Source organism: Crocuta crocuta, unplaced genomic scaffold (genome assembly GCF_008692635.1).
Source record: "Crocuta crocuta isolate KB4526 unplaced genomic scaffold, BGI_CrCroc_1.0 scaffold564, whole genome shotgun sequence".
In the NCBI taxonomy this organism is placed as follows: Eukaryota; Metazoa; Chordata; class Mammalia; order Carnivora; family Hyaenidae; genus Crocuta; species Crocuta crocuta.
This window is the reverse complement of record NW_027533010.1, coordinates 791,562-817,610: the sequence shown is the minus strand read 5'-3', so window position 1 is coordinate 817,610 and position 26,049 is coordinate 791,562. Positions and strand designations below refer to the sequence as shown.

General features: G+C 37.5%; 1 protein-coding gene across 1 annotated transcript in view; it reads left to right on the top strand.

Moving 5' to 3' along the window:
• Window positions 1–26,049, top strand: part of DNAH7 (dynein axonemal heavy chain 7) — a 245,938-nt gene that overhangs the window by 99,166 nt on the left and 120,723 nt on the right. The window contains exons 26-35 of the mRNA XM_077745812.1: window positions 1,952–2,054; window positions 2,173–2,300; window positions 8,119–8,331; window positions 9,946–10,044; window positions 11,485–11,733; window positions 14,966–15,115; window positions 17,327–17,509; window positions 17,848–18,024; window positions 21,021–21,152; window positions 23,040–23,264. Coding sequence (XP_077601938.1) covers window positions 1,952–2,054; window positions 2,173–2,300; window positions 8,119–8,331; window positions 9,946–10,044; window positions 11,485–11,733; window positions 14,966–15,115; window positions 17,327–17,509; window positions 17,848–18,024; window positions 21,021–21,152; window positions 23,040–23,264 — 1,659 coding nt within the window. The remainder of the gene's footprint in view (window positions 1–1,951; window positions 2,055–2,172; window positions 2,301–8,118; window positions 8,332–9,945; window positions 10,045–11,484; window positions 11,734–14,965; window positions 15,116–17,326; window positions 17,510–17,847; window positions 18,025–21,020; window positions 21,153–23,039; window positions 23,265–26,049) is intronic.

Sequence of the window (26,049 nt, the reverse complement as noted above, 5' to 3'; positions counted from 1 at the left end):
AACTTTTTATTCTTATTCTGAGTCAATTCTCTTAGGAGTCTGTAAGATTGCAAAAGGGGAAATTAAAAGTGTAACATCCCTGTCAAAAAACCTATAACTTTTGGGGTGCCTGAGTGGCTCAGTCAGTTAAGCATCCAACTGCAGTTCAGGTCATGATCTCATGGTTCGTGAGTTCAAGCTTTACATCTAGCTCTGTGCTGACAGCTCAGAGCCTGAAGCCTGCTTTGGATTCTGTGTCTCTGTCTCTCTCTGCCCTTCTCCGACTCATTCCCTTCCTCCCTGCCTCTCTCAAAATTAAACATTAAAAAAAATTAAACCTATGAACATCTGGCCATTTTAGCATTTTGTTACTATAGCCTGTTAGCTGGTACAGCTGACCACAGAATTATCCATTTGGAATTATGGGTTCTGTTTATTTGTTTATTTATATGTTTCTGTAAAGATTTATATAATTTTTACATTCAGATATTCTATAATTTCCAAAATTTTTTTCAGAAAAGTTAACATTAAAAACACACACACAAACTCACAAAAAAGAATATACAAATCTTACCCTATACCGTAAACTGTTCCTGACTGAAATACAGCCTGGTCATTTTATGACAGATTTGGAATATAAAAGTGTCTGCATTTGTGATGCTGAAACAATTAGAGTAAGATTTTAAAAGTCAAAATTATAATAAATATTAAAAAAAACCATTTGACCCATTACCATTTTAATCATACTTTGTAATGATATACAATCTTACTGTAATGATTATTTAAGAAAGAGATAGTAAATCTAAAAGAGTCTGTGTGTAGTTTAGTTTGAACAGCTATTATATTCCTAAATGTTTAAAGAAAAGTCTGCTATATACTACTCAATTTTTGAATGTATACAATGATATTCTTAATTCTTTGATATAGATCCATATACTTTCAGTATTAAAGTTGCTTACTAAGAAGAATGTATTGGTTATATACTTTGTGTTAGGGTCATGCTGAATAATTGGAGTGTAGAATGAGAAAGACATGGGTCTTACTATGAAGAACCTCACAATCCTTATAACTGAATATATAACTTCATAAACATTTTTTATTCTCTGTGATTTCTAATCCTTTTATTATATGCAGAGATCAAACTCATAGTCTTCTCTAACTAATGAAAATGTACTAATCTTTGAAATACATGGAGTTCAGGTTTAATCCAGTGTGGTTCAGTAGATGGAACTGTGTACAAATCCTGCACTATGAGCTGTGTGACTTTTTATTAATTACTTAATATCTTACATGATATAGTCTTAGTTTCTTTGCATAAAAGATACATGCATCATGCCTGGCACATACCAGGTACTTAATGAAACATGTATACATATGCATACAATCTACAGAAAATGCATTCAATAAATGTCAAATTGATTTTTTTTAAATAAATTTGGATTTGGACTGAGCTAACTCAAGCTTGGTTTTCCACTTTTCTGTAATGACCAAATGACACATATTTGTGAAGGATCTTTGAGTTAGAAGTGCAAACTAGGGCCTCAGACTATGTTAGTTTGATATTAAGGTGCTCAAACCACAAAGTAGTCTCATTAGCAACAGAAGTCATCTTCTTTAGAGAATTACTGGAATCAGTTCTATGAAGTCCATGTAGAAAAGACAAGCAAAATCAACTTGTATAAAAAAAGTAAGAAAGCCTTTGAGATTTCAGGCATACATCTAAATGCCAAAAGATATACAGAAAGTAAAAACCTATAGATCAATTGGACGATTTCCCAGCTGATCAAACTCCTTATCATGGAGTGTAATGAATTTCTAATAAAAAATAATATGCTGTCTTTAAAGATAAAGGTGAATAAGCAATTTCCTTCACAGAATATTAAATCCTTGAAAATATCAGGTGAAAATGCAACATTTCAATGCAATATTCAATCAGATAAATTTAAAAAATTTCATTACTCTTTTCTCCCAGGGACTGTTATCTTGTGGCGCCTGGGCTTGCTTTGATGAGTTTAACAGAATTGATTTGGAAGTACTGTCTGTGGTTGCTCAACAAATTCTTACTATCCAAAGAGGTAATGAACTAGTTTGTCTCTGCATTATGTGAAAGCAGTAGAAATAAAAGAGAGTGAATGGCACAAATTGTATTTACATGTGGAATTGCTAATTCATTTCATTCTTGATGACCCACAGGTATTAACGCAGGTGCTGATATACTAGTGTTTGAAGGAACCGAGTTAAAACTTGACCCCACGTGTGCGGTCTTTATAACAATGAACCCTGGATATGCAGGGCGATCAGAACTGCCAGATAATCTGAAGGTATGGAAGGGTCAATTATATCATCTATTTCCTTTCTGTAGTTTTCAAAGTTAATATGTAAAAAAGAAAGAAGGTGTCCTCTTTGAATTTTATGCAAAATATTTGCTTTGGGGTGCTATATTTTATTTTTTTAATGTTTCATTTATTTCTAGGAGAGAGAGAGAGAGAGACAGCGTGAGCAGGGGAGGGTCAGAGAGATAGAGGGAGTCACAGACTGAAACAGGCTCCAGGCTCTGAGCTGGCAGTCAGCACAGAGCCCGACGCGGGGCTCGAACCCACGAACCGCAAGATCATGACCTAAGCGAACGTCGGACGCTTAACTGACTAGGCCACCCAGGCGCCCCTGGGTGCTATATTTTAGAAAGGTGTTTTAGAAAATAATTTGTATGGAATACTACATGGTAATGAGAAGGAATGAAATCTGGCCATGTGTAGCAACATGGATGGACCTTGAGGGTGTTATGCTGAGTGAAATAAGTCAGGCAGAGAAGGACAGATACCATATGTTTGCACGTATAGGTGGATTCGGAGGAACTTAATGGAGGGCCATGGGGGAGGAGAAGGGGAACAGTAGTTGGGGAGAGGGAGGGAGGCAAACCATGAGAGACTCTTGAATGCTGAGAACAAACTGAGGACTGATGGGGGTGGGAGGGGAGGGGGGAGATGGGCATGGAGGAGGGCACTTGTGGGGATGAGCACTGGGTGTTACATGGAAACCAACTTGACAATAAACTACTTATGAAAAAAATTAAAAAATTTAAAAAAAGAAAATAATTTTTAAAGCTTTGAGTACCTTTAGAAAATAAATATGCCAACCAAACGCAGCTTCCAAATTTGTGTTTAAAAAATGATAATTGGGGCTCCTGCCTGTGACTCAGTCAGTAGAGCATTCAACTTTTGATCTCAGGGTTGTGAATTCAAGCCCCACATTTGGCATGGAGGTGACTTAAAAAAATAATGATAATTATAGAAAGTTAGAAAATACAGGAAATACTGAAAAAGATACCCATTCTATTCCTTATCTTGCTGCATACCACAATTTTAAATGCCTTTTAAAATGCTAACTTTTTAATGTTTGTTTATTTTTGAGAAAGAGAGACAGAGCACAAATTGGAGAGGTACATACAGGGAGAGGGAGACACAGAATCCGAGGCAGGCTCCAGCCTCCAAGCTGTCAGCACAGAGCCCAATATGGGGCTCAAACCCACAAACTGAGATCATGACCTGAGCCCAAAGTCAGTCACTTAACAAACTGAGCCACCCAGATGCCCCTAAAATGCTAATTTTAAATGGTGGAATCAGGCAATTGTGTATGCCTAGGTTTTTTTTCTAGGTTAATATTATAACATGAGCATTTTCCTATCTGTGTAAGCATAATTCAAACTGCAAATAAATTTACTGAATTGTGTCTTATTGTCATTTAGGTTGCTTTCAGTTTTCCTTTGTTATAAATAATAATGCAATGACAATTTTTACTTAAGGCTTTTCTCTATTTTAAAATACTTCCTTGGTGTGTTGCTGAATTGCCTTTCAGCAGAGGATGAAGTAATTCACAGCCCACATCAACTTTCAGTTGTCATTTATACCCAACACTAAATTTTTTCTTGGTAAAAGAAGCAAAACACTTTGCTAATTTAATAGCCTAGAATTTTCACTTAAAAACAAAAACTTGATTATGAGAGAAGTATGACATTTCCCTATATCTTAGGCATTTTATATCATTTTCTGAAAAACTGCATAAAGAACGATGTTGAAGAATAATGCAGTGGTAATTGTGGAGCTAGGACCGAGTCCTCTGACTCTAACTCCTACAATTCCTTCCATAATTCACATATTTAGATTGACTTCTTCTTCTTCTTCTTCTTCTTCTTCTTTTTATTTCTAGGAGAGAGAGAGAGAGAGACAGCGTGAGCAGGGGAGGGTCAGAGAGAGAGGGAGTCACAGACTGAAACAGGCTCCAGGCTCTGAGCTGGCAGTCAGCACAGAGCCCGACGCGGGGCCCGAACCCACGAACCGTGAGATCATGACCTAAGCGAAAGTCAGACGCTTAACCGACTAAGCCACCCAGGCGCCCCATAGATTGACTTCTGAAACTAATTGAAGAGTTTTTCTCTTCCCCTGAAAAGACCTGATTCAACCATTGCTACCAAGTATTTTGGTATTTGTATTCCATGCACTTTTATATATTAGATGAGATGTTTTTAGTACTTTGCCTTAGTGAAGGATGCTATGATTAAAAAATAAAAACTGGTAAATCTTCTTTTACCTAAGAAGCATGTTGCAACTTTTCATTGTGATTTACATTTGGAAAGTTCCTTTTATGGCATTGCTTTTATTCGCTCATGTTTTTCTTTTCTTCAGAAGGATCAGTGCGAGTACATAGTATTTGTAAAGGCAGAAATGTGTGAATAGCTCATCATAAAAAGCTGGGACTATTATTAGTTGAGTGTGTTAATGCCCCATGCGGATTGTTTCACAGTTTTATGTGCTGTGCCTGTTGAAACAGTGTCAAAATATCCACCTGTGGTTCTGTGGGTGATGTATTATTTTCCTGCTACTTTAGACCAAAAGCTGCTCTCAAATTCTGGTAGCTTTGTTGTTCTTCCTAATGTGCAGTCTTCTTAGTTAGAACCACTACAGAACATCTGTTTGCAAGTATATGGAAATACCTAACAATTTTGAAAAAATGCCATAGTCTGAAAAGAAAGAAATCTGTCTTCCTTAAAAAAGGAAAAGAAAAGAAAAGAAAAGAGAAGCCTTACTGTGGCCCAGAGGCCCAGAGGATGTCTTCAGACTCATCTTGAGGCTTCCCTCTTACTTGCCCAGTGATTCAGCCTGTCCAGGTAGTAGGAATCCTATGTTACAAAAGGCTTATAGTTCCTGCCGCTCCCACTTAGTCTCATTACCACACCTTGTTTCCATCCCTCTTCAGTCTCCTCTTGTGTGTCTTAGCGCAACATCTCACTCGTAACCAATCTCTTCCCTGCTGAAATTCACTCTGATGAATTTCCCGTTAAAAGTATACCACTGTCAGCAGAGGAAACCTGATCCTATAACTTCCAGACTTAAGCTACTAGGCTTTTTGTTTTGTTTTGCCTACAGAGAAAAGTTCAAAGTTCTTGGCCTGATCTGCAGGAACATTGGAATTAGGAGCCGGCTGTCACTGTACTGCCATCTCTCTACACCTATGTGCATCAGGCACGAAGAGTCCCCTTTTGACACCCTGTAACTGTAGACAAGACCTGCCTAGGAGAGCAATTCCTTAAGCACATTTCTGCATTACAAAAGCTATATTTAAGGGGTGCCTGGGTGGCTCAGTCCAGTAAGCCTCCGACTTCAGCTCGATGAAGTCATGATCTCATGGTTTATGAGTTCAAGCCCTGCATCAGGCTCTGTGCTGACAGATCAGAGCCTGGAGCCTGCTTCAGATTCTGTGTCTGCCTCTTCTCTCTGCACCACCCCCCCCGCTCATGCTCTGCTTCTCTCTCTCTCTCTTTCTCAAAAATAAATAAACATTAAAAATTAAAAAAAGAAAAGCTATATTTAGTATTAAAAGTGTCCTAATCAATACTCAGGATAACATTTCAGAATAGTTGAATGTTAAAAGCCATGGAAAATAGGCATATTCTAGATCTTCTAATATCACAAAGCCAATAACCTGATATATCGCTTTCCAGAAGGATAATGCTCACATTGATTATACCTATCAGAGTTTATGCAAGCCCTGGCATGATACCTGGAGCTATACTCTTCTTTTACTCAAGAAAGGATGTCATTGGTTAGGCCAGAATCTAACTTAAGAGCACTAAGTTGCCTTTAAACTTATTGCTATTACTAATAAATTTTTCTGACACATTTTAAATCAAACTGTATCATATCAGTATTTCTCACAAGCTGTTTGAGAATCATTGAATTAGAATATCCACCACCATAATAGTTGAGGCCTAAAAACATTTTGAGCGGGATGCTTTCCTCTGTGAGAAATAAAAATCAATGTTATGTCTTTGGCGGAGGATGCCCATTAAATGGAACATAACCCCTTGGAACTTATTTACCACACTGCTTTTTGTTCTCTTGGCTACTGATTGGTCTGTTGCATGGTGTTCCATAGCCATATTGCTAGTAGGACTGAAAGAATGTGAATAGGAATATGTGAAATACCTGAGGTGGTCAGAGGGAAGCCTATAACACATGGACCTGGGTGTTCACCTTAAACTCATAGCAGTTGATACTATTGTGGAAAGGCAATACTACCTAACCTAGCCATCGACCCACTGACTCATTCATTCATTCGTTCATTCATTCATTCATTCTTTTTTTTTTTATTCAAGAAAAAAAGAGCTGTTGGTAAACTATCTTTTTAAAGAGGTACTATCTAGGGGCACCTGGGTGGCTCAGTCAGTTAAGCTTCCAACTTCGGCTCAGGTCATGATCTCACAGTTTGTGGGTTCAAGCCCTGCGTCAGGCTCTGTACTGACAACTTGGAGCCTGGAGTCTGTTTCAGATTCTGTGTCTGCCTCTCCCTTGCTCAAACTCTGTCTCTCTCTGTCCCACTCTCAAAAATAAATAAAGATTCTGGGCGCCTGGGTGGCTCAGGTCATGATCTCATAGTTGTCAGACTGAGCCCCACAGCGGTGTGGAGCCTGCTTGGTATTCTCTCTCTCTCCACCCCCTTCTATTTAACTCTAAAAAATAAGTAAACTTAAAAATATCTTTAAAATTGGGAAAATTGATTTATTTCTAGTATTAATTAACTGTGATTTGTTTCCCGTTTTCATTTCTTTATTCTTGATGAAGGACTGACATGGTGATTATAGATTCAAAAAGGTTAAAAATATCTCAAAATTCCTTATTTATCTAACATAACCTTGTTATTAGGAGTAATCTGATTATCCCACTGCATATAATTAATTAAATTCCTAGAGATCCTCACTTGAAGCCCGGGTCTGCCCAAACCAGGCACTTTTTTACCAGCCTGGATGAAAAGCCCAGCTTTTGGATATCCCAGCAGAGTTGAATACTTTTCCCCTATAGTCTGTCACTTCCCAACACGAATAGAGCATAAATGATACTTAAGATGTATGTGGATTAATAATTCACCCAAGATCTAAGTACCATATGAGTTTACAAATGTTCTTAAATCATGATTTAAGGAAAAAATATTTATACAGATATTAATGATATTTATTATATAACAATTACAAGAAACTCATTTTATTTTATATTTTTAAAGTGTTTATTGGTTTATTTTGAGAGAGAGAATGTGAGCCAGGGAGGAGCAGATGGGGAGAGAGAATCCCAAGTTGGCTTTGCACTATCAGCACAGAGCCCAACCTGGGGCTCGATCATACAAACCCGTGAGATCATGACCTGTTTTGAAATCAAGAGTCAGATGCTTAACCAACTAGGCCACCCAGGCACCACTAGAAACCCATTTTAAAAATTAAATGTTCATGGGGCACCTGGGTGGCTCAGTCGGTTAAACGTCTGACTTCGGCTCAGGTCACGATCTCACAGTGACTTTGAGCCCCGTGTCAGGCTCTTGTGCTGACAGCTCAGAGCCTGGAGTCAGCTTTGAAATCTGTGTCTCCCTCTCTCTTTGCCCATCCCCTGCTCATACTCTGTCTGTTTCTCTTTCAAAAATAAACATTAAAAAATTTTTTTAAAAATTAAATTCAGTGTTCTTGTCTATATGATTTAGACGCTGTAATTTAATATTATCGTAGAAAAGTTATAGTCATGGCATGTTAGGAAATGCACAGTTGGGTTATTTTTATTATGGTCTTCTTTAAAAAACACCTTTTCTGCACTCCTACAGGCTCTCTTTCGGACGGTAGCAATGATGGTGCCTGATTATGCCATGATTGCTGAAATAGTCCTGTACTCCTGTGGGTTCGTCACAGCTCGGCCACTGTCGGTGAAAATTGTGGCCACCTACCGCTTGTGTTCAGAGCAGTTGTCCTCACAACATCACTATGACTATGGCATGAGAGCCGTGAAGTCCGTGCTTACCGCTGCTGGGAATCTAAAGGTAGAGGAGTCAAGTCATTTCCTACTCATAAATTTTGTGGGTAAATTTCAGGACCATCTGCCTTCACAGAGTTCCAATAACTGGCTGGTTTTCTCAGCTGAATAGTTGATCATTTGCAAATGTGGAAAAAGAAATTTTTAGGATTTATAAAAACTTTAAGTGTAACTCTTACTGATTTGCTTTGAGTTTGGCTCCATAATTTTCAATATATGAAATTAGGTACTACCAAGGAATAAAATTCCTTGCTGCTGAGAAATATTTTGAAGGCTCTCAGTCTATATGAACATATATAGCCTTAACGGAGATGTATACTTAATAAATATATAGAAATGTGCCTAAACATTATCAATTAATGTAATCCCATAATTACAATCTATTGTAGACCGACAGTTATGGATTCACAATATAACATTTGCATTTTAAAATGGTATGAATCATAACACTATAGATGGAGAAATCCAAATATTTTAAGACTTGTGTAACTTTTCATGGAAAGTATTTTGTGGAGCCATGAACTATAAATGTGTATTAGTTCTTTATGAAACAAAGCAAGGTAGGCATTAGCAAAATGCAAAATGTGACCTCAAGTTTATAAAATGTTCATGTTCATGTTTTGTAGAAGATAAAGATTTTAAAATATATTCTACATGATTAAGAATGATGGCATGCATTTTTATCTCCTGTAATAATATTACTGAGAATTCTGATATATAGCAGTGATATTCCAATTCACATCAGCCTAGCATAACTTCAAGTCATTGTTTTTCTGCAATAAGCAAATGCAACTAGAGGCAACAATTTATATTAACCTGGCACGTCAGGATTACATTGTGGTCGGATAATGGAAAAGATAATGCAGTGTCCTAGTGTATGTTATCACTAACGTCTTGACTACGGAATTGAGCTATTAAGTTATGCAGCAAATGAATCCTGCAAATGAATGCTATCATTCTTTGTCAAAAGCTACTTTAGAATGGTTGAAAGTGTTGACTTGAATATTTAGGAGTTTGTTTTTATTATGTCAAGAAACAATTTAAACATTTGCTTTAAAATAATAGCTTCTCAAATCACCGAATAGACTTTTGACACTTGATAATTTATGTGTGGTTAGATTGATACGAAGACAAAGTCCATATGTGCAGAATGAGCTTTGGCATTGAGCTTAACTGCTAGACATCACTGACTTTGTAAGGTTACAAAGCCAGTTAAGTTGAAACATGGAATTTATTAGGCGTAAAGGTTCTAGATGAAAGGGCGAGGGTTCTGGAAAATTAAATTCATGATGGTAGGAGAAACTTTGGAGTGAGATGTTGAAGAAAGAATTGGAAGTTAGAAGAAATATTCTGAGCTCACCTTTTTGTGAATGAGGCTAACTTCATTATGAGCATGAACAATAGGTTTGGAGTTCAACCAGGCTTTTAGTAAACTTTGGGTTAATGACAAGTGTTTTGAAATTTGTTCAGCCTCCAAAATTAATAACAATCCAGTTAAATGAAGACAAATGAGAACAATTTTTGGTGGGTTTAAATTGTGTTCAGTGCCTGTGTGTCTGTATGTATGAACATGAAGAGGGTGCACTTAGAAGATGGATATCATGAGTATATTTTCTTTTAGCTGAAATATCCAGATGAAAATGAAGAAATTTTGCTGCTTAGATCTATTATTGATGTAAATATGCCAAAGTTTTTGTCCCATGACTTGCCACTCTTCGAGGTAAGAACATTTATTATTTCGGTATATCAGAATTTTTAAAATAATGTATTTACCAAGTGTCCAATTTTGCAACTCCCTAAGAGAAGCTTCTACTATAGAAAATAACGATATGGCACAGAAAAACGTAGATCATTCCATGTTGTCCTTGAAGTGTGTTTAACTAGCTCTGTTGCTTCAGATGACTTTCAACAAGTTGGGATTTTTAAATAGTACTTTTTTAAACTGCGTAATGTAATAAACACACAAAAGCTACAAGATATGTTTGCTTATAAACTACGTTAGAATGTAGGCTCCATGAAGGGGAATAATTGGTCTAACACATCACTGAATCCTTTGCACAGAAAAGGTACCCGGTAAATGTTTATTAAATTAATAATAGAAGAGGGGAGCCTGGGTGGCTCAGTCAGTTAAGCATCCAACTCTTGGTTTCGGCTCAGGTTGTGATCTCGCAGCTTTGTGAGTTTGAGCCCCACATCGGGCTCTCTGCTGGCTGTATCGAGCCTACTTGGCATGCTCTCTGTCTCCCCTTCCCCTTCTCTCACTTATGTTCCCTCTCTCTTCCTGAAAAATAAACACTAAAAAAAAGTTAAAAAGATGGGCCATACCAAATATTAACAGTCTTATACACTGCTGGGGTAAATGTAAATACATTTATAATGCATAATCATACAATGACCTTGGAAAGCAGTTTCTTAAAATATTAAAATCAGAACCATATTACCCAGGTGTTCCACTACTCAGTATTCACCCAAGAGAAATGAAGGCGTTTGTCCATACGAACACTTCTATAGAAAAATTCATAGTAGTTTTGTTTGTAATAGCTCCAAACTGGAAACAGTGAAAGTGTTCGTCAACAGGAGTAAGAATTTAAAAACTATTATACTTCAATACTTAGATGCAGTGAACTATTAATACATGCTGTCACATGTGCAAATCTCCAAATCTTTATACTGGATAAAAATCAGAGAAAAAAGTAGTATCCATAACGTTTAACTTCATCTGTATTAAATTCTAGGCAATGCAAACAAAAAAGTAACAGAAAGCAAATTAGTGGTCACCTGGTGATGGAGGTGGGGGCTGGCAAGGGGAGAAGGTACAGAGGATTACAAAAGGTCACAAGGTGACTTTTGGGAGTGATAGGATATGTTGATTTTCTTGACTGAGTTGATGGTTCCACCTATCAAATTGTAACACTTTAAACCTAGACGGTTCATTGTATGTTCGTCTTTATACCTCTATAAAGCTGTTAAAAATACTGTTGAACAATTTAATGGCCCTATTTCCTTCAGTATTAAATATGAAGCTTGGAGGAGTTTCATCATGTTTATGGTACATGTATGTATATGTATGTATATGTGTGTATATGTATATGCATGTATATGTGTGTGGAGAAAGAAAGGGTATTGAACATATAATATAAATCCCCAAATCATTTATCAGGGAATCACCTCAGATTTGTTTCCTGGTGTGAAATTACCAAAACCAGATTACAATGATTTGCTAACTGCTATCAAAGATAACTGTGAGTCCATGAATTTGCAAATGACCAGATTCTTTTCTGAGAAGATACTTCAAATATATGAGATGATGATTGTGCGCCATGGTTTTATGATTGTGGGAGAACCATTTGGAGGAAAAACCAGTGCGTATCGTGTCTTAGCTGGGGCGCTAAATGACATCTGTGAGAAGGTAAGTGTGTTATTAATGCATTAATTTCTTTATAATCAGCTTTGGGAAAGATAAGATGTATGGCCATTTAAAATTATACCTTAATGTCGGGGCCCCCCTGGGTGGCTCAGTCAGTTGAGTGTCCAACTCTTGATTTCTGCTCAGGTCATGATCTCACGGATCATGGAATTGAGCCCCATGTCACCTCTGCACTGACAGACACCAGGGAGCCTGCCTGGGATACTCTCTCTCTTCTCCTTTCCTGCTTGTAAGCTCTCTCTCTCCTAAAATAAATAAACATTTAAAAAATAAAGATACCTTAATGTAGCAACTTAAAACATGGAAAAAATGAGTCAAAGGGAAAATGCTCCTAGAAAAGTAAAATGCACAATGGCACATATCCATCATTACACTGTCATACAGAATAGTTTCACTTCCCTATAAATCCCCTCTGCTCTCCTATTAGGAATCATTTCTTTTTTTATACACAACATAACAAGTGCACCTCTTCCCAACATTGCCTTCTGCCCACCACCACCGGGGCTTGGGACACAAACCATCAAACTCAAGTAAAGATGTGGGAAGATCACTAAGCAGTAAAACAAGCTTTGAGGCTTTGCATTCTTCTCTGTGCTCAGCAAGGGGCTGCCAAAGCATCATCCTGAATCCAGAAGCGTGGGAAAGCTCTACCATCTTTGTCAGAGGAAATTGCTACCACCAAAACAAGGTTTTTGGTCTCAAATGCAACAGGCTAGTGAAACTCTGCAATAAAGATATAATGATCACATCAGATAAAGTTTAGCATATAAAGAATATATCATACCTTTGCCTCTCATCCTTTTATTTCTTTTCAAAAAATTTTTATTGCGGTCCCTGGGTGGCTCAGTCAGTTAAGCGTCCGATTGCGGCTCAGGTCATGATCTCATGGTTCGTGGGTTCGAGCCCCGCGTCGGGCCCTGTGCTGACAGCTCAGAGCCTGGAGCCTGCTTCTGATTCTGTGTTCATTTCTCTCTTACCCTCCCCTGCTCTCTCTCTCTCTCTCTCTCTCTCAGAAATAAATAAAAAATATTAAAAAAATTTTTTTATTTATGAAAGTAACACATTTGTTGTAAAAAAAAAAGTCTGAATACATGAAAACATGAAAAGCCTAAAAGTTTTATTTTTGTGCTTAAAAAAAAATTAGAGTGAGAAAGATAGCATGCATGTGGGGGAAAGGGGAGAGGGGAAGAGAAAGAGAGGGGAAGAGAAAGAATCCCAAACAGAGTCCATGCTGTCAGTGCAGAGCCTGATGTGGGGGTCTATCCACGATCCTGGGATTATGACCTGAGCCGAAATAAAGAGTCAGACATTCAACTGACTGAGCCACCCAGGCACTCCTCATTTCATACTTTGAAGAGAATATTTTTTATTTCCTGGATGGTTAGATTTATAATGTAAACCTCTGTGATTAGCTGTTAGTGGTATTAAAGTGAATGTGTGCTGAGTGTTATATAATACAAATATATGTACATAAATGCAATAAACGATTGTACTATTCACAAGTCCTATCTTACACGTGGTTTGGTCTACTTTGAAATGCTAAAAGAATGAGGCAGTTTTTAATTTTCCAACTAATAAACTTTGATTTCTCTCTACTTGTATTTTAAAGAGTTTTCTTCATATATTTCAATGTTTGTAGCCAAATGGGATTTGTGGTCAATATTTCTTTTTTTTTAATGTTCATATTTTTGAGAGAAAGAGTGTGAGCAGGGGAGGGACAGAGAAGGAGACAGAATCTAAGGCAGGCTCCAGGCTCTGAGTTGTCAGCACAAGAGCCTGACATGGGGCTTGAACTAATGAACCCATGAGTTCATGACCTGAGTGAAAATCTGACACGTAACTGACTGAGCCAATCAGGCACCCCAATATGATTATTATATCCTTATTTTGGAGTCTCCCTAGCCTGTTGCATTTGAGACAAAAACCTTTGGTGGTAGCAACTTCTTCTGACAAAGATAGGTGGGTAGAGCTTTCCCACGCTTCTGGATTCAGGATGATGCTTTGGCAGCCCCTTGCTGAGCACAGAGAAGAATGCAAAGCCTCAAAGCTTGTTTTACTGCTTAGTGATCTTCCCACATCTTTACTTGAGTTTGATGGTTTGTGTCCCAAGCCCCGGTGGTGGTGGGCAGAAGGCAATGTTGGGAAGAGGTGCACTTGTTATGTTGTGTATAAAAAAAGAAATGATTCCTAATAGGAGAGCAGAGGGGATTTATAGGGAAGTGAAACTATTCTGTATGACAGTGTAATGATGAATACATGCCATTGTGCATTTGGCAGAACTCATAGAATGTATAACACAAGAGCATCTCTAATGTAAACCATGGACTTTAATTAGAAATAATGTATCAATATCAATTCATTATTCATAGCAATATACCACCCCAATGCAAGGCTTTACTAATAGGGAAAACTGAGGGGGGGGTGAGTGGGCAGAGAGAATATATGTGAAACTACAGAGATTTGCACTTTACACTCAATTTCTCTGTAAATCTGAAGCTACTCTAAGAAAATAACGTCTATTAATTAAAAACATAAAAAGTTCATGCCTCAAGGGATGTTAACATCTCTTGTATAATTCCCACACTGGCTTCAAGGTTCTGGTCAAAACTGACAACTTACCAATATTAACTTTTCCATTCTGTGAGAATGGAACATCGTTCCCTATATTTAGATCTTTTAATTTTCTCTCAGAGAATATTTGGTAGCAGGAGTCAGCCAATTACAGACCAAATTTGGCCCCAAGACTATTTTTCTAACACCAATAAGCTTAGAATGGTGGCAACATTTTTTAGGGTTTGAAAAAAAAGAAAGAAGAAAGCTTTTAAGAAAGAAAAGAAACAGAGAATATGTGATCAACACTATGTAACCTGAAATGCCTATGATACTTGTCATCTGACCCTTTACAAAAAATTTTGCCAGCTCTCACTGTTCTATATCTATAGCTCTTTGATATCATTTGCTAATTTGTTACTGAGTATTTTATGAGTTTTTAAAACTATTATATTTGTAAATTTTTATGTTTTTAGTTGTTCCTTGGCACTAGGTAAATACAACTCGTCTTTATACGTGGACTTTGTATGCTGGAGCTTTATTAAATGCATTCCTTATTTCTGGGAGTTTCTTTGTAGAGTCTGGGATTTTCTACGTATACAATCTTGCTTCCTCTGAATAGAGCATCCTTCTAAATAAATACTGTATTTTTTTTCCCTTTAAGGGGTTAATGGAAGAGAACAAGGTTCAAATTACTGTTTTAAATCCCAAGTCTGTCACCATGGGTCAGCTGTATGGACAGTTTGACGTAGTATCTCACGAGTGGTCCGACGGCATCCTCGCGGTCAGTTTTAGGGCATTTGCTTCTTCCGTGGTAAGTACTAACACCTTAGTGTGCGCATTTAGAAAGGCTGTGATAGTTCTTTCTGACAGATGTCTGATGTTTTTTGTAGCTGTTTCAAACAAACATTTATATTTCCAGTTCAAGGTATTTCTTTAAAATGCAATCCCAGATAGTCCGGCAGTGTCTCTGTGGACATCGTCGGCCCCTGCAGAGCTGCGAGAGCATGCTGGCTTTGCCTTGGTGTGCGGACAAGAGAGGGCAGGGGGAAAGGGTGAGGGAAAGCGCTCTGGTTCTCTCTGTTAAGGCTAAACTGCCCAGGAAGGAGAACATCTGAATAAGGTGATGCTTTTGTCCTTCGGGATTGTTCTTCCGTGGCCCGCCTTTTAGGCTGCTGTCTCTGGCACACCCACTAACTGTTAGGTATACTCCCATTCACAGAGAAGAAATTGCACACCTTTACCAACCAATGCCTTCAAGTTCCAACACACTTGCCCTGCTTGTTAGGAGGAGATGGGCTGCCCGTGGAAAGCGCAGGAGGTGAGGGACGTGCCAGCTGCTGACTCCTGCGAGTGAGGGCGGGGGCTTGCCTGCTCCTGGTTATTCTGCTGAGCGCGGCAGTTGCCTGCTCTTACAGGAAAGAGTCCACAGACCAAGAGATGTTAACTTGGTTGCTGGATATTAGCAGGCTCTCCACAGAGTGTGATCATACGGGAGGCAGCTTGCTAAGTCTGGTCTTAAATGAGAAGGGGCCTAGGCTAGAGGCACTTAATGTATTAAATCTTTTTCAAATAAAAATTTCCTTTATTCTGACTACCATACGTCCTGACTTTGGTGCTCTTTATTCACTCAAGGACCCAGATAATCCTGATTCTTTAATAAGTGTAATAATAGAAAAATGTCCGATCTCTGCTCTCAATGGCTGAAGGAACTTGGGCAATAAGTAATATAAGGATTGGCTTTTATGGGGCAGAGATCTTGCCCAATACCAGCTTTATTAGTAATTTCAAGGATAAAAGTAATTGTGAGGCAAACAGACGTGTGGGACCATTGATACAACTTCCCAGGTTCATTCTCTTTGCAGTGGGTGCACTCTGGCCCAGATTAACACACAGCATCTCTAGATTCTGTAGTTACGTTGTTTGTACAGAAATAATGATGAGATCTCTTCCATTGTACACTCAGTTACATAGCATATATTACATTTTCCAGAAAGCTTTGTCTCAAAAATAGTCTCAGAGAGGTTAAGGAGCTGGCCCAAAGTCTACCAGCTGGTGAGTAGTAAAGCCAAATGAAAAGCAATGTCTTTCAGAGACCAACATCTTGCTGTTTCATGGCGATGTTACCCAAAGCGAAGATTAGCAGTATGGAAAGCCAACAGTGCAGGGGAAAATTGCTCTCAAGGTGACTTCCGAGGCTTTGGCTTTGGATCTTCCTTGTTTCCTGCGCATGGCCAGAGCTGGCTCAGAGAGTGGGTGTGGGGTGGCCTAAGCCCATGACAGGTGCACTGTTTTGTAGATTAAAGCAGTTGGCCACAAGACTGAGAAGGTGTTAAGAGGGATCCACATCCCTCACTGCTTCAACTCAAATTCACATTTGCTGCAAGTGAACCAAGGCAGCATTTGTGGGCAAAGAAAAGCTAATTTGTAAGATGTGGAAAGGAGAATCCGCTTTTGCACTCTGCTGCAAATACCTAGCCACTCTGTGATATATGTTGAGCACTTACTATATTCCAGACAATGTGCAAATATTTTCATATTTATCACTGTGACACTGAATCTTATATTAATGTCCTATATCACCATAAAACCTTTCAACCCAAGAGGGGTGTGAATGTGTGCGAAATCATTCAGCAGAGGGAAGAAAAACCTTAGCACATAAGAGTAATTAGTCTGTATGAACATAATGCTACATAGAATCAGATAATTTCAATGAAAATTCTGTTTTCACTGACAATTATAATTTTTTATTTGTAATACTTCCTAAAACATGTGAGTTCAAAACCATTGGAAAGGATGAAATTTTGAGAAAAGATGTTTTAATTCCGTCCTGTCCATGGCACATAAAACCTTCTTTAGTGACTCTCCATATACATGTACATACTTTATTCAAAAGATGCCTTTACATTTTCATAGTTAAATTAATTTTAGAAGCTACACTTTTAAATTTCAAAACATTATTGAACTGTTTCCTCACATTATCAGTATTAATTTTTCCCTTTTATTCGTCATCTGCATACCCTAGACGCCAGATAGGAAATGGTTAATTTTTGATGGACCAGTAGATGCCGTATGGATTGAGAATATGAATACGGTGTTGGATGACAACAAAAAGCTGTGTCTGATGAGTGGGGAGATTATTCAAATGTCACCACAAATGAATCTTATTTTTGAACCAATGGATTTGGAAGTTGCTTCTCCTGCCACTGTAAGCTCTCAGTGTGGACATCTTATATATTTGAAATGTTATAAATCCTTTTATTAGTAACTTTGACTTTAAATGAAAAATATTAAAATTCATTTTAATAGTACTCTAATTCTTTAAGAACAGGCATATCTGTTGACCTACCTTGACAAATTTAAGAGCCGGAGATGTTTTTCCTTTTTGTCTGGAACCATTGGTAAAGTCATACACAAAAATTTAGGTCATGAAATGACATAAAATTAGCTCCCTTTTAAGAATTTCCTTAAGGTTATAAGAAATGGATGTACTAAGTCTTATTTCTTATAGAAGCATTGCCTTAATGGTAATTATTCTTTTTCTAGGTTTCCAGATGTGGTATGATTTACATGGAGCCTCACATGTTAGGCTGGAGACCACTAATGTTGTCTTGGATAAATCTTTTACCTGCTGTGATTAGTATTATTCAGAAAGAATTTATAGTAGGCTTATTTGACAGAATGATCCCAGTGTCTGTTGAATTTATTAGAAAGCATACAAAGGTAAGAGGAATGAGAATTTTAAGACTTAATAAATGCAAAATCCAAATTAGTCAAATATATTCATTTTAATGTCTATTGTCAATGTCAATTATCAGGTATTAAGATAATTTGACTGTTTTAACTGAAAACTTTTTTTCTGATTAAAATAAATAGATTTTAATTTATATATAGTCTCCAAAACAAAGTTTTATTTTATTTAATTTTTTTAATTTGTAATGTTTAGTTTTGAGAGGGAGAGAATGTGGCATGCGGGAGAGAGGAAGAGAGGTACCAAGGAACTGAAGCAGGCTCCATGCTGACAGTAGAGAGCCTGATGGGGAGTTCTAACCACAAATTGCAAGGGGCGCCTGGGTGGCTCAGTCAGTTAAGCATCCGATTTCGTCTCAGGTCATGATCTCATGGGTCGTGGGATCGAGCCCCGAGTCGGGCTGTATGCTGACAGCTAGCTCAGAGCCTGGAGCCTGTCTTCAGATTCTGTATCTCCCTCTCTCTCTGACCTTTCCCTGCTCATGCTGTCTCTCTCTGACTCTCAAAACTTAAAATTAAAAAAACCTAACTGTGATTTGCGAGATCACACCCTGAACTGAAATTGACCACCTAACGAAACTGGCTAAGCCACCCGAGTGACCTCAAAAAAATTTTAAACGAAGCTTTCTAAGGTTTGAGAGGAAAGGGGCACCTGGGTGGCTCAGTTGGTTTGGGTGTCCAACTTCAGCTCAGGTCATGATCTCACAGGAGGGCTCTGTGCTGACAGCTAGCACAGAGACAGATTCTGTGTCTCCTCTCTCTCTGACCCTCCCCTGCTCATGCTGTTTCTCTCTCTCTCTCAGAAATAAATAAAAAACATTAACAAAAATTTTTTAAATAAAGTTTGAACAGATGTACGGATGCTAATCTCTTGCCTCTTATTAAAAAAAGTCTTAAAGGCTCACCTAAACACATTTGGGTGAAAATACTCTAAAACATTACCTCTCATTTCTCAGGGACTATTATATTTTAGTTTCCATTTTTATAATTTTCTTTGTTTCTTAAAGTTCCTAGAATAAATCTATATTATTTTACAATCAGTAAAGGGACCATTTAAAAAAGTAATTTGTTTATTAAATCTAAAGAATTAGCTAGTGGGTTATGATGGGGGAACGTGTGTTACTACTCTAGGCCTACTAAATGAAGAATCCACTCTATTGAGTATGAGTGCATCTACTTGTTTAGAGATTACTGTTGTCAGCTAAAAACAAAAACAAAAACTGGGATTCAGGGAGGAAAGTCAGTTACTGGTAGAAGAGTTGAAAGAAGTCCAAATCCATTTTTCTTTCTTTCATTGTACTCTGGGGAATTGGAGTAGGAGATAGGTATAATGGAGAGAAATAAAGGCCTGAATGGAAATCTCTTGCCTCTGAGAGTTGCTGGAGTTCCAGCCAGGCTCTTAAACCCTCTCCAGCTGGAAATTGTAGGGGAAGTATGCTTAATTTCTGCTTTGGGAGATGTTAACCAAAGGTCTTTTAGGGTGACTTGGACTCTGGAACAAATATAGGGACACAGGGCTGGTATTTCTCCTGCTGTTGGAAATATAATAGAAAAGCCGAAGACACAAGTTTGGCTCAAGGTGCAGAAAAGGAAAGTGGAATTTAAAAATCATGCCAATGGCTGTTGCCTAAAGAGAAAATGCAGAGAAAAAAAGATGAGAGCAAAGAATAGAATGCCAGAGGCAGCTGCAATCTCAGGAAGAGAAGAGAGTGTTTTAAGAAGCAGGTAGTCAGTATTATCGGAAACTACTAAGAGGGCAAGGCAGAAAGTGTTTGGCACATGGCCTTGGACTTGGCAAGTGAGAAGATCATGGGGAGAAGCATGGCCCAAACTTTTTCTGGGAAAAAGCAAGGCTGCTCGGGCAGCTAGCTGAGGAATGTGGCAGATACTGGCACAACAGGGGCGGACACAGCTCTTCCAAAGAGCAGGATGTTAAAAAATGCTTAAAAAACAATAACTTGAAATTTGTTGAAGATACAAAATAATCATGTTTCAAAAATAGTTAAACTTGTAGAATAAGCTACAGATACCTCCGTCCCCGGCATTGTCAGAGAATGTAGATATTACAAATAAATGAATTTTCCATGTAATAACCTTTTCAGTAGCAAAAGAGAAAAAACACACTTTTAATACAAGCTTCTAAAATGTACTATGTACTTTTGTCCTCTCTTAAAGAAATTATGAGTTCCTCTTACTCACTATGTAGTAATGAATGTCTTATTTTTAGCAATAACTATTTGTATTTTAGGGTTGCATCAGTAATACTTAGTCGTTAGCTGTCACTTCTGTCACTTTGGCTGAGGTCACCTGCTTCTAATCTTCAGTTCAAATTACCTTTCAGAGAGTTAATTCTTACACAGTAACCATGAAGCAATACCACTCTAAAGGCTGGGAGAGAGCTCCATGCTATGTGATGCATGGTGCTAGGACCTATACACACTATTTCATTTATTTTATAAATTCTCATGGTGAGACCCAAAAAAGTAAAGTGCATGATGTTTGCAGCACTCTGGCTACATTTTGTGCTCTTCAAGACTTGCAAATTTATTTCATAGGTATGAGTTTACTCTGAGTACTGCTGTAAAGATGTATAAAATAAGTTGTGAAGTACATTACATTAATTAATTTTAATTGCCTTCTCTGAAAGATTTTTTTGTGGGTGTTTTGACTTACACAATTGGTATGAGATAGAATCAAGTTCATTGGTTAACTGAACATGTAAAAGTAAACTTTGTGGATTTGAGAATCTGTGCAGGAGTGGCTCAGGACACGGCATCCACACTCTAGACTAGGGAATTAATCCGTGCCTCAGTTTTCCTGCCTGTAAAGCTAGAATTATAATACTGCCTTTTCATAGATAATGCAGCAATAAGGACTAAGTAAGTTCAATAAGTATTAGTTGATGCTATTTTAATTAGTGCCTAATTTAAGTTAATTTGCTTTATAGACTTTTCTCCCTGATTTTTCAGGAATTATCTCCTACTTCAGACACAAATTTGGTCCGATCCTTAATGAATCTTATAGACTGTTTTATGGATGACTTTGCTAATGAAGTCAAAGCAAAAGAGAGAAACGACCGAGAAACTTATTCTCTACTGGAGGTAAGGTCCATTGCCTTGCACCTTGCTGTAGAAAGACATCTACTGCGTTTCCCAGTGCTTCCTCATTGCTTAACTTCATTCCCCGCCCCCCCCCCACCCCGGAAATGGAGGCTGCTCAGTGGGTAGTAGCTGAACAGCAAGGAAAAAGTCAGGCCCCAAATAGCAGGTCCTTGGAGGAAATCGCCTGAACTGGCAGTTTCACTGCATCATAAGGTTTGTGTGAAACCCACTGAATGCCCTTAGATCTGCTCCTGAAATCTTCAGTCATTTAACCAGCTCAGATATGATCAACCCCCAAAACAGCAGTGATCATTTGATAAGATTCCCCTCCTTCCCCTTCAACTGGCAAATCATAATAACTCTTTGCGTTTTTCCTTGATTTTCTTCCCTTTTTCTTTTCTTTTCTTTTTAAAGTTTCTTTATTTTGAGAGAGAGAGTGTGTGCACAAGTGAATAGGTGGAGGAATAAAGAGAGAAAGAGAGAACGCGTGTGAGACAGAATCCCAAGCAGACTCCATGCTATAAGCACAGAGCCCAACACAGAGCTTGATCCCAGGAACCGTGAGATCATGACCTGAGCCAAAATCAAGAGTCAGAGACTCAACCAACTGAACCACACAGGCGCCCCATTTTTCTTGAGATATAAGAAAATATTCTTAAAATATTAAGATATTTAAGATATATTCTTAAAATATATAAGATATATTCTTAAAACAAACATGTACATATAAATGTGTATTAGGATTGAAGAAAGCAAGAAAATATGTATAAACATATTTTTAAAATAGGAATAAAATTATCAACAGACCTTGAATATTCCTTAATAAAAATTATGTGTTGCTAATGGTAAAACTTCTAATGTGGTCAATGCATAGCTCTTATTATGTATATTTTATTAAATAATTTTTAATTTCATTTTAAATAGTCTCCAGAGAGAAACAGCCTGTGAGTAATCTAGGAGCAGGTGAACAGTGTCAAAGTAGAGTCCACAACTTTTATGAGCATAGTCAAGATTTTGTTCGTTTTGGCATTATAAAGGATTTGAGGGCCTCCTGGGTAGCTCAGCTGGTTTTAGTGTCCGACTTAGGCTCAGGTCATGATTTCAGGGTTCATGAATTCAAGCCCTGTGTTGGGCTCTGTGCTGACAGCTCAGAGCCTAGAGCTTGGAGCCTGCTTGGGATTCTGTGTCTCCCTCTCTCTCTTCTCTGCCGCTTATACTCTGTCTCTTAAAAAACAAAACAAAACATGTATATATATATATATATATGTAAATGTTAAAACTTTTTTAAAAGAAAGAGATTTGATTTTAAAACAAACAAATAGGTTTTCTCATTTAGTGGTAAGTCTTGTCATCTACTCTGTTTTCTTGTTTGAGTCTGGTAAGAAGAAAGCTTATAGAATGGCAGCTCTAGTTTATGTAATCAGTGCTCAGATTGTTATTACTACAGGTAAACAAATGAATATGAATTTGTTCTAGTTGTAAGAAAACACTATCAAAATTTAAATTTAAAAGGCAGGTATACCGTGGATTGATTATTCCTTATTAAAATATGCCTTCATAAAAAAGTTATCTTGGTGTTCTTTTTTGACATCAGGGTCCTGCCACTTACTTAAAATTTCATTTGATTTCCCAGACTAATCATTCTGAGGTTTGACAATGACTAGAATTATACTTTGCATTTTATTATCTTCTCTGATAGCAAGATTTTTCTAAGACACGCAGTTTGATTTTTTAAAATCTAATTATTATAAATCCTCAGGTAACCTACTATTATATATTAGTTTATTCATTTCTTTCAAAGATATTAATCTGGCTGATCTGATAGAAGCTTCAAGAATACATTAAAGTTATTTTTTAATGCACTCTCTTCTCATCTCTCCGACGCAGGGCATTTTTCTATTTTCATTGATCTGGTCCGTCGGAGCTTCTTGTAATGAGGATGATAGGTTGAAATTTGATAAGATTCTTCGAGAACTAATGGAAGGTCCAATTTCAGAACTAACTCGAAATAAGTTTAAATTACTGAGCGGTATGGAACAAACATCTTCAAAAGCACTAACTGTCCCATTTCCTGAAAAAGGAACAATTTATGATTATCAATTTGTCACTGAGGTAAGAACTCTGAAGCAAGATTTACAACATTACAGCACGTAATGGCTCTGGGGCTAACTTGTCACCACTGTTTTACCTTAAGAGTCAGCATGGAGTAGTAGAAGTTGCTCTGGCTTTGAAGTCAGACACCTCTGGGTTCCAGTCCTAGTAGGGCCACTTTCTTTCTGTAGAGCCTTCGACTCGTTTATTAATCTTTCTGAATCTTGCTTTTTGCTTTGATAAAATGAGATAAATAATAACACCTGATGGGCCTACTGTGTTCATTAAATAAAATTACACATTTTGACATCTAGTCTGGCAGTAGGTACATCTTGTTTTAAAATACCTCTTGGAGATTCATACGGTGCATGTTCGCATATCACAGGTGCTAAGAAGCCCTATAGGACCTTAGCTGGGTTAGTGTTAACTCAGCACTTCCCAACGAGTTGGATAATAAAACCTGGGTTTTGTTTGTGTGTGACAGCTCCTATAAGTACTGTATGGAGGACACTTACAAATCCATAGTATTTAAATACAGAGCTTCAGGTGGAATTGGATCATACTGTATCCCCAGAGGGTAATTTTATATTCTTCTTCTCTCCTTAATAGAGAGAACATCTTTCTATCTCACTAGTATTTCTTTAATAAACTTATTTTTCTAAAGCCTCCTTAGATTCTATTATCTGAGGACCATGATCTATCCAAACAGTTTCCTACTCTTAGATGTTGAACTGTTTTTGATGTTGCTTCATTTTTCTGCTTTGGTGAATATTCTTGTATACAAGCCATTGTGTATATTATCTGTTTGTTTCTTTAAGGTAAGTTCCTAGGGGGGCACCGTGATCTCATGGTTTCATGGGTTTGAGCCCTGTACTGGGCTCTGTACTGACAACACAGAGCCTGCTAGAGATTCTCAATATCCCTCTCTCTCTCTCTATCTCTCTCTCTCTGCACCCCTCCTCCACCTACGCTGTCTCTCTCTCAAAATAAATAAACTTTAAAATTTTTAAATAAAAAAAGAGAAGTTCCTAGAAAAGGAATTTGCTGTATCAATTCTTAAACTTTTATGGCTTTTGACATATGCTGCCAGACTTACCTCTGAAGAGACAGGTGAATCTTCACCCTGTCAACCGCAAGATATTATCCTTTTATTTTTCCTAATTTTATTTCAAATTACTAACAATAACCTGCATTTTCAGAGCACTTTGAAGTTCCTTAAGCTTTTCCATAATCATTTCCATTTGTTTCCTGACATCTCAGTGAAATAGGAAAGATAATATTTTGCAAATCTTCCCATTGAGGAAATTAGGGCTCAGAGAGATGTGATTTTCCCAGTATCACAAAAATCTCTAAGTGCATGTCCACTACAAGTTTTCTAATTCTTAATTTTTCCTTTCTCATATGGTTGCAAAAGATCCATGTTGGAAAAGATCATCAAAAATATGGGAAAGAGGGGGCCTGTGTGGCTCAGTTGGTTAAGCATCCAACTTTGGCTCAGGTCATGATCTCGTGGTTTATGGGTTCAATCTCTGTGCTGATAGCTCAGAGCCCAGAGCCTGCTTCATATTCTGTGTCTCCCTCTCTCTCTGCCTCTCCTCTGCTCACTCTCTGTCTCTTTGTCAAAAATGAATAAACTTAAAATAAAGAATAGGGGAAGGAAATAGTTTTTTCATAAGTTCTAGAAAGTTCTAGAAATGTCTTTGTAATACAATTTTCAGATGTGATATGAATTCACCTTCCTCAAAAAAAAAAATCTATACTATATCCATAGCACTATGTCAAAGGATACAAAAATGAATAAGGTACAGCACTGCCCTTGGTGATTTCATAACCTCATCAGAAGAGTGTCATGTGACATTCTAAGCCAAAGAGTGCTATGTGGGAAGGTACAGGCACCCAGGTCATGTTGGGAAATAGCAGGCCCATCAGTGAGGCTGGGTTGTGGGACACATAAAGATAATGAAGGAAGGAGGGCCTGAATTCTTATGTGCCTTAAATGACCAGGAGCTTAAATTTGATTTTGCAAGAATGGAGAGACCAGTAATGATTTTCTAAGGTGAAAGAGTTAACATGTTATCTGTGAAAATTTTTGTTCTAAACACTGCATAGTAAACACATTTTAGCTGACAAGTTAATTGGATACAAAGATACAGTATAATATTAATTCATGATAATAATCTCACATTAAGAAATTTTGTCCTAGATAGCTGTTGCACAACAATGTGATTATAGTTAAAACTACTGAACTGTATACTCAAAAAATGGTTGAAGATACATTTAAGTATTTTTAAACCACAATAAAAAAAAAAATTCTCACCTGAAATGATAAACTGATGCTTGTTATAAATACCATTATAAAAGAATAAGCAGGGGCTCCTGGGTGGCTCAGTTGGTTAAACGTCTGACTTTGGCTCAGGTCATGATCTCATGGTTCGAGTTCAAGTGCTGCATCAGGCTCTCTGTTGTCAACACAAAGCCTGCTTCAGATCCTCTGTTCTCTCTCTCTCTCTCTCTCTCTCACCCCCCTCCCTCCCTCCAAAACAAAAAAAAATAGACATAAAAAATATTAAAGTATTTTGGAACATGCAGCTGATGGTCTAGGGAAATAAGTTCTATATTGGTTAACACCTACTGAATAAAATTCTTTACTCTTTCATGCATTAATTAGTCCAGTCTCCTCAATGCCATTAGAAAATCTAACATTTGGTCAAAATAGCTGAACTTTGCGTTGATATAATCAGTGGCCTTGGGGGCATTAAAAATACCACAGCTTTGCCATTTCATTTTGATTCATATAAAAGCCTCC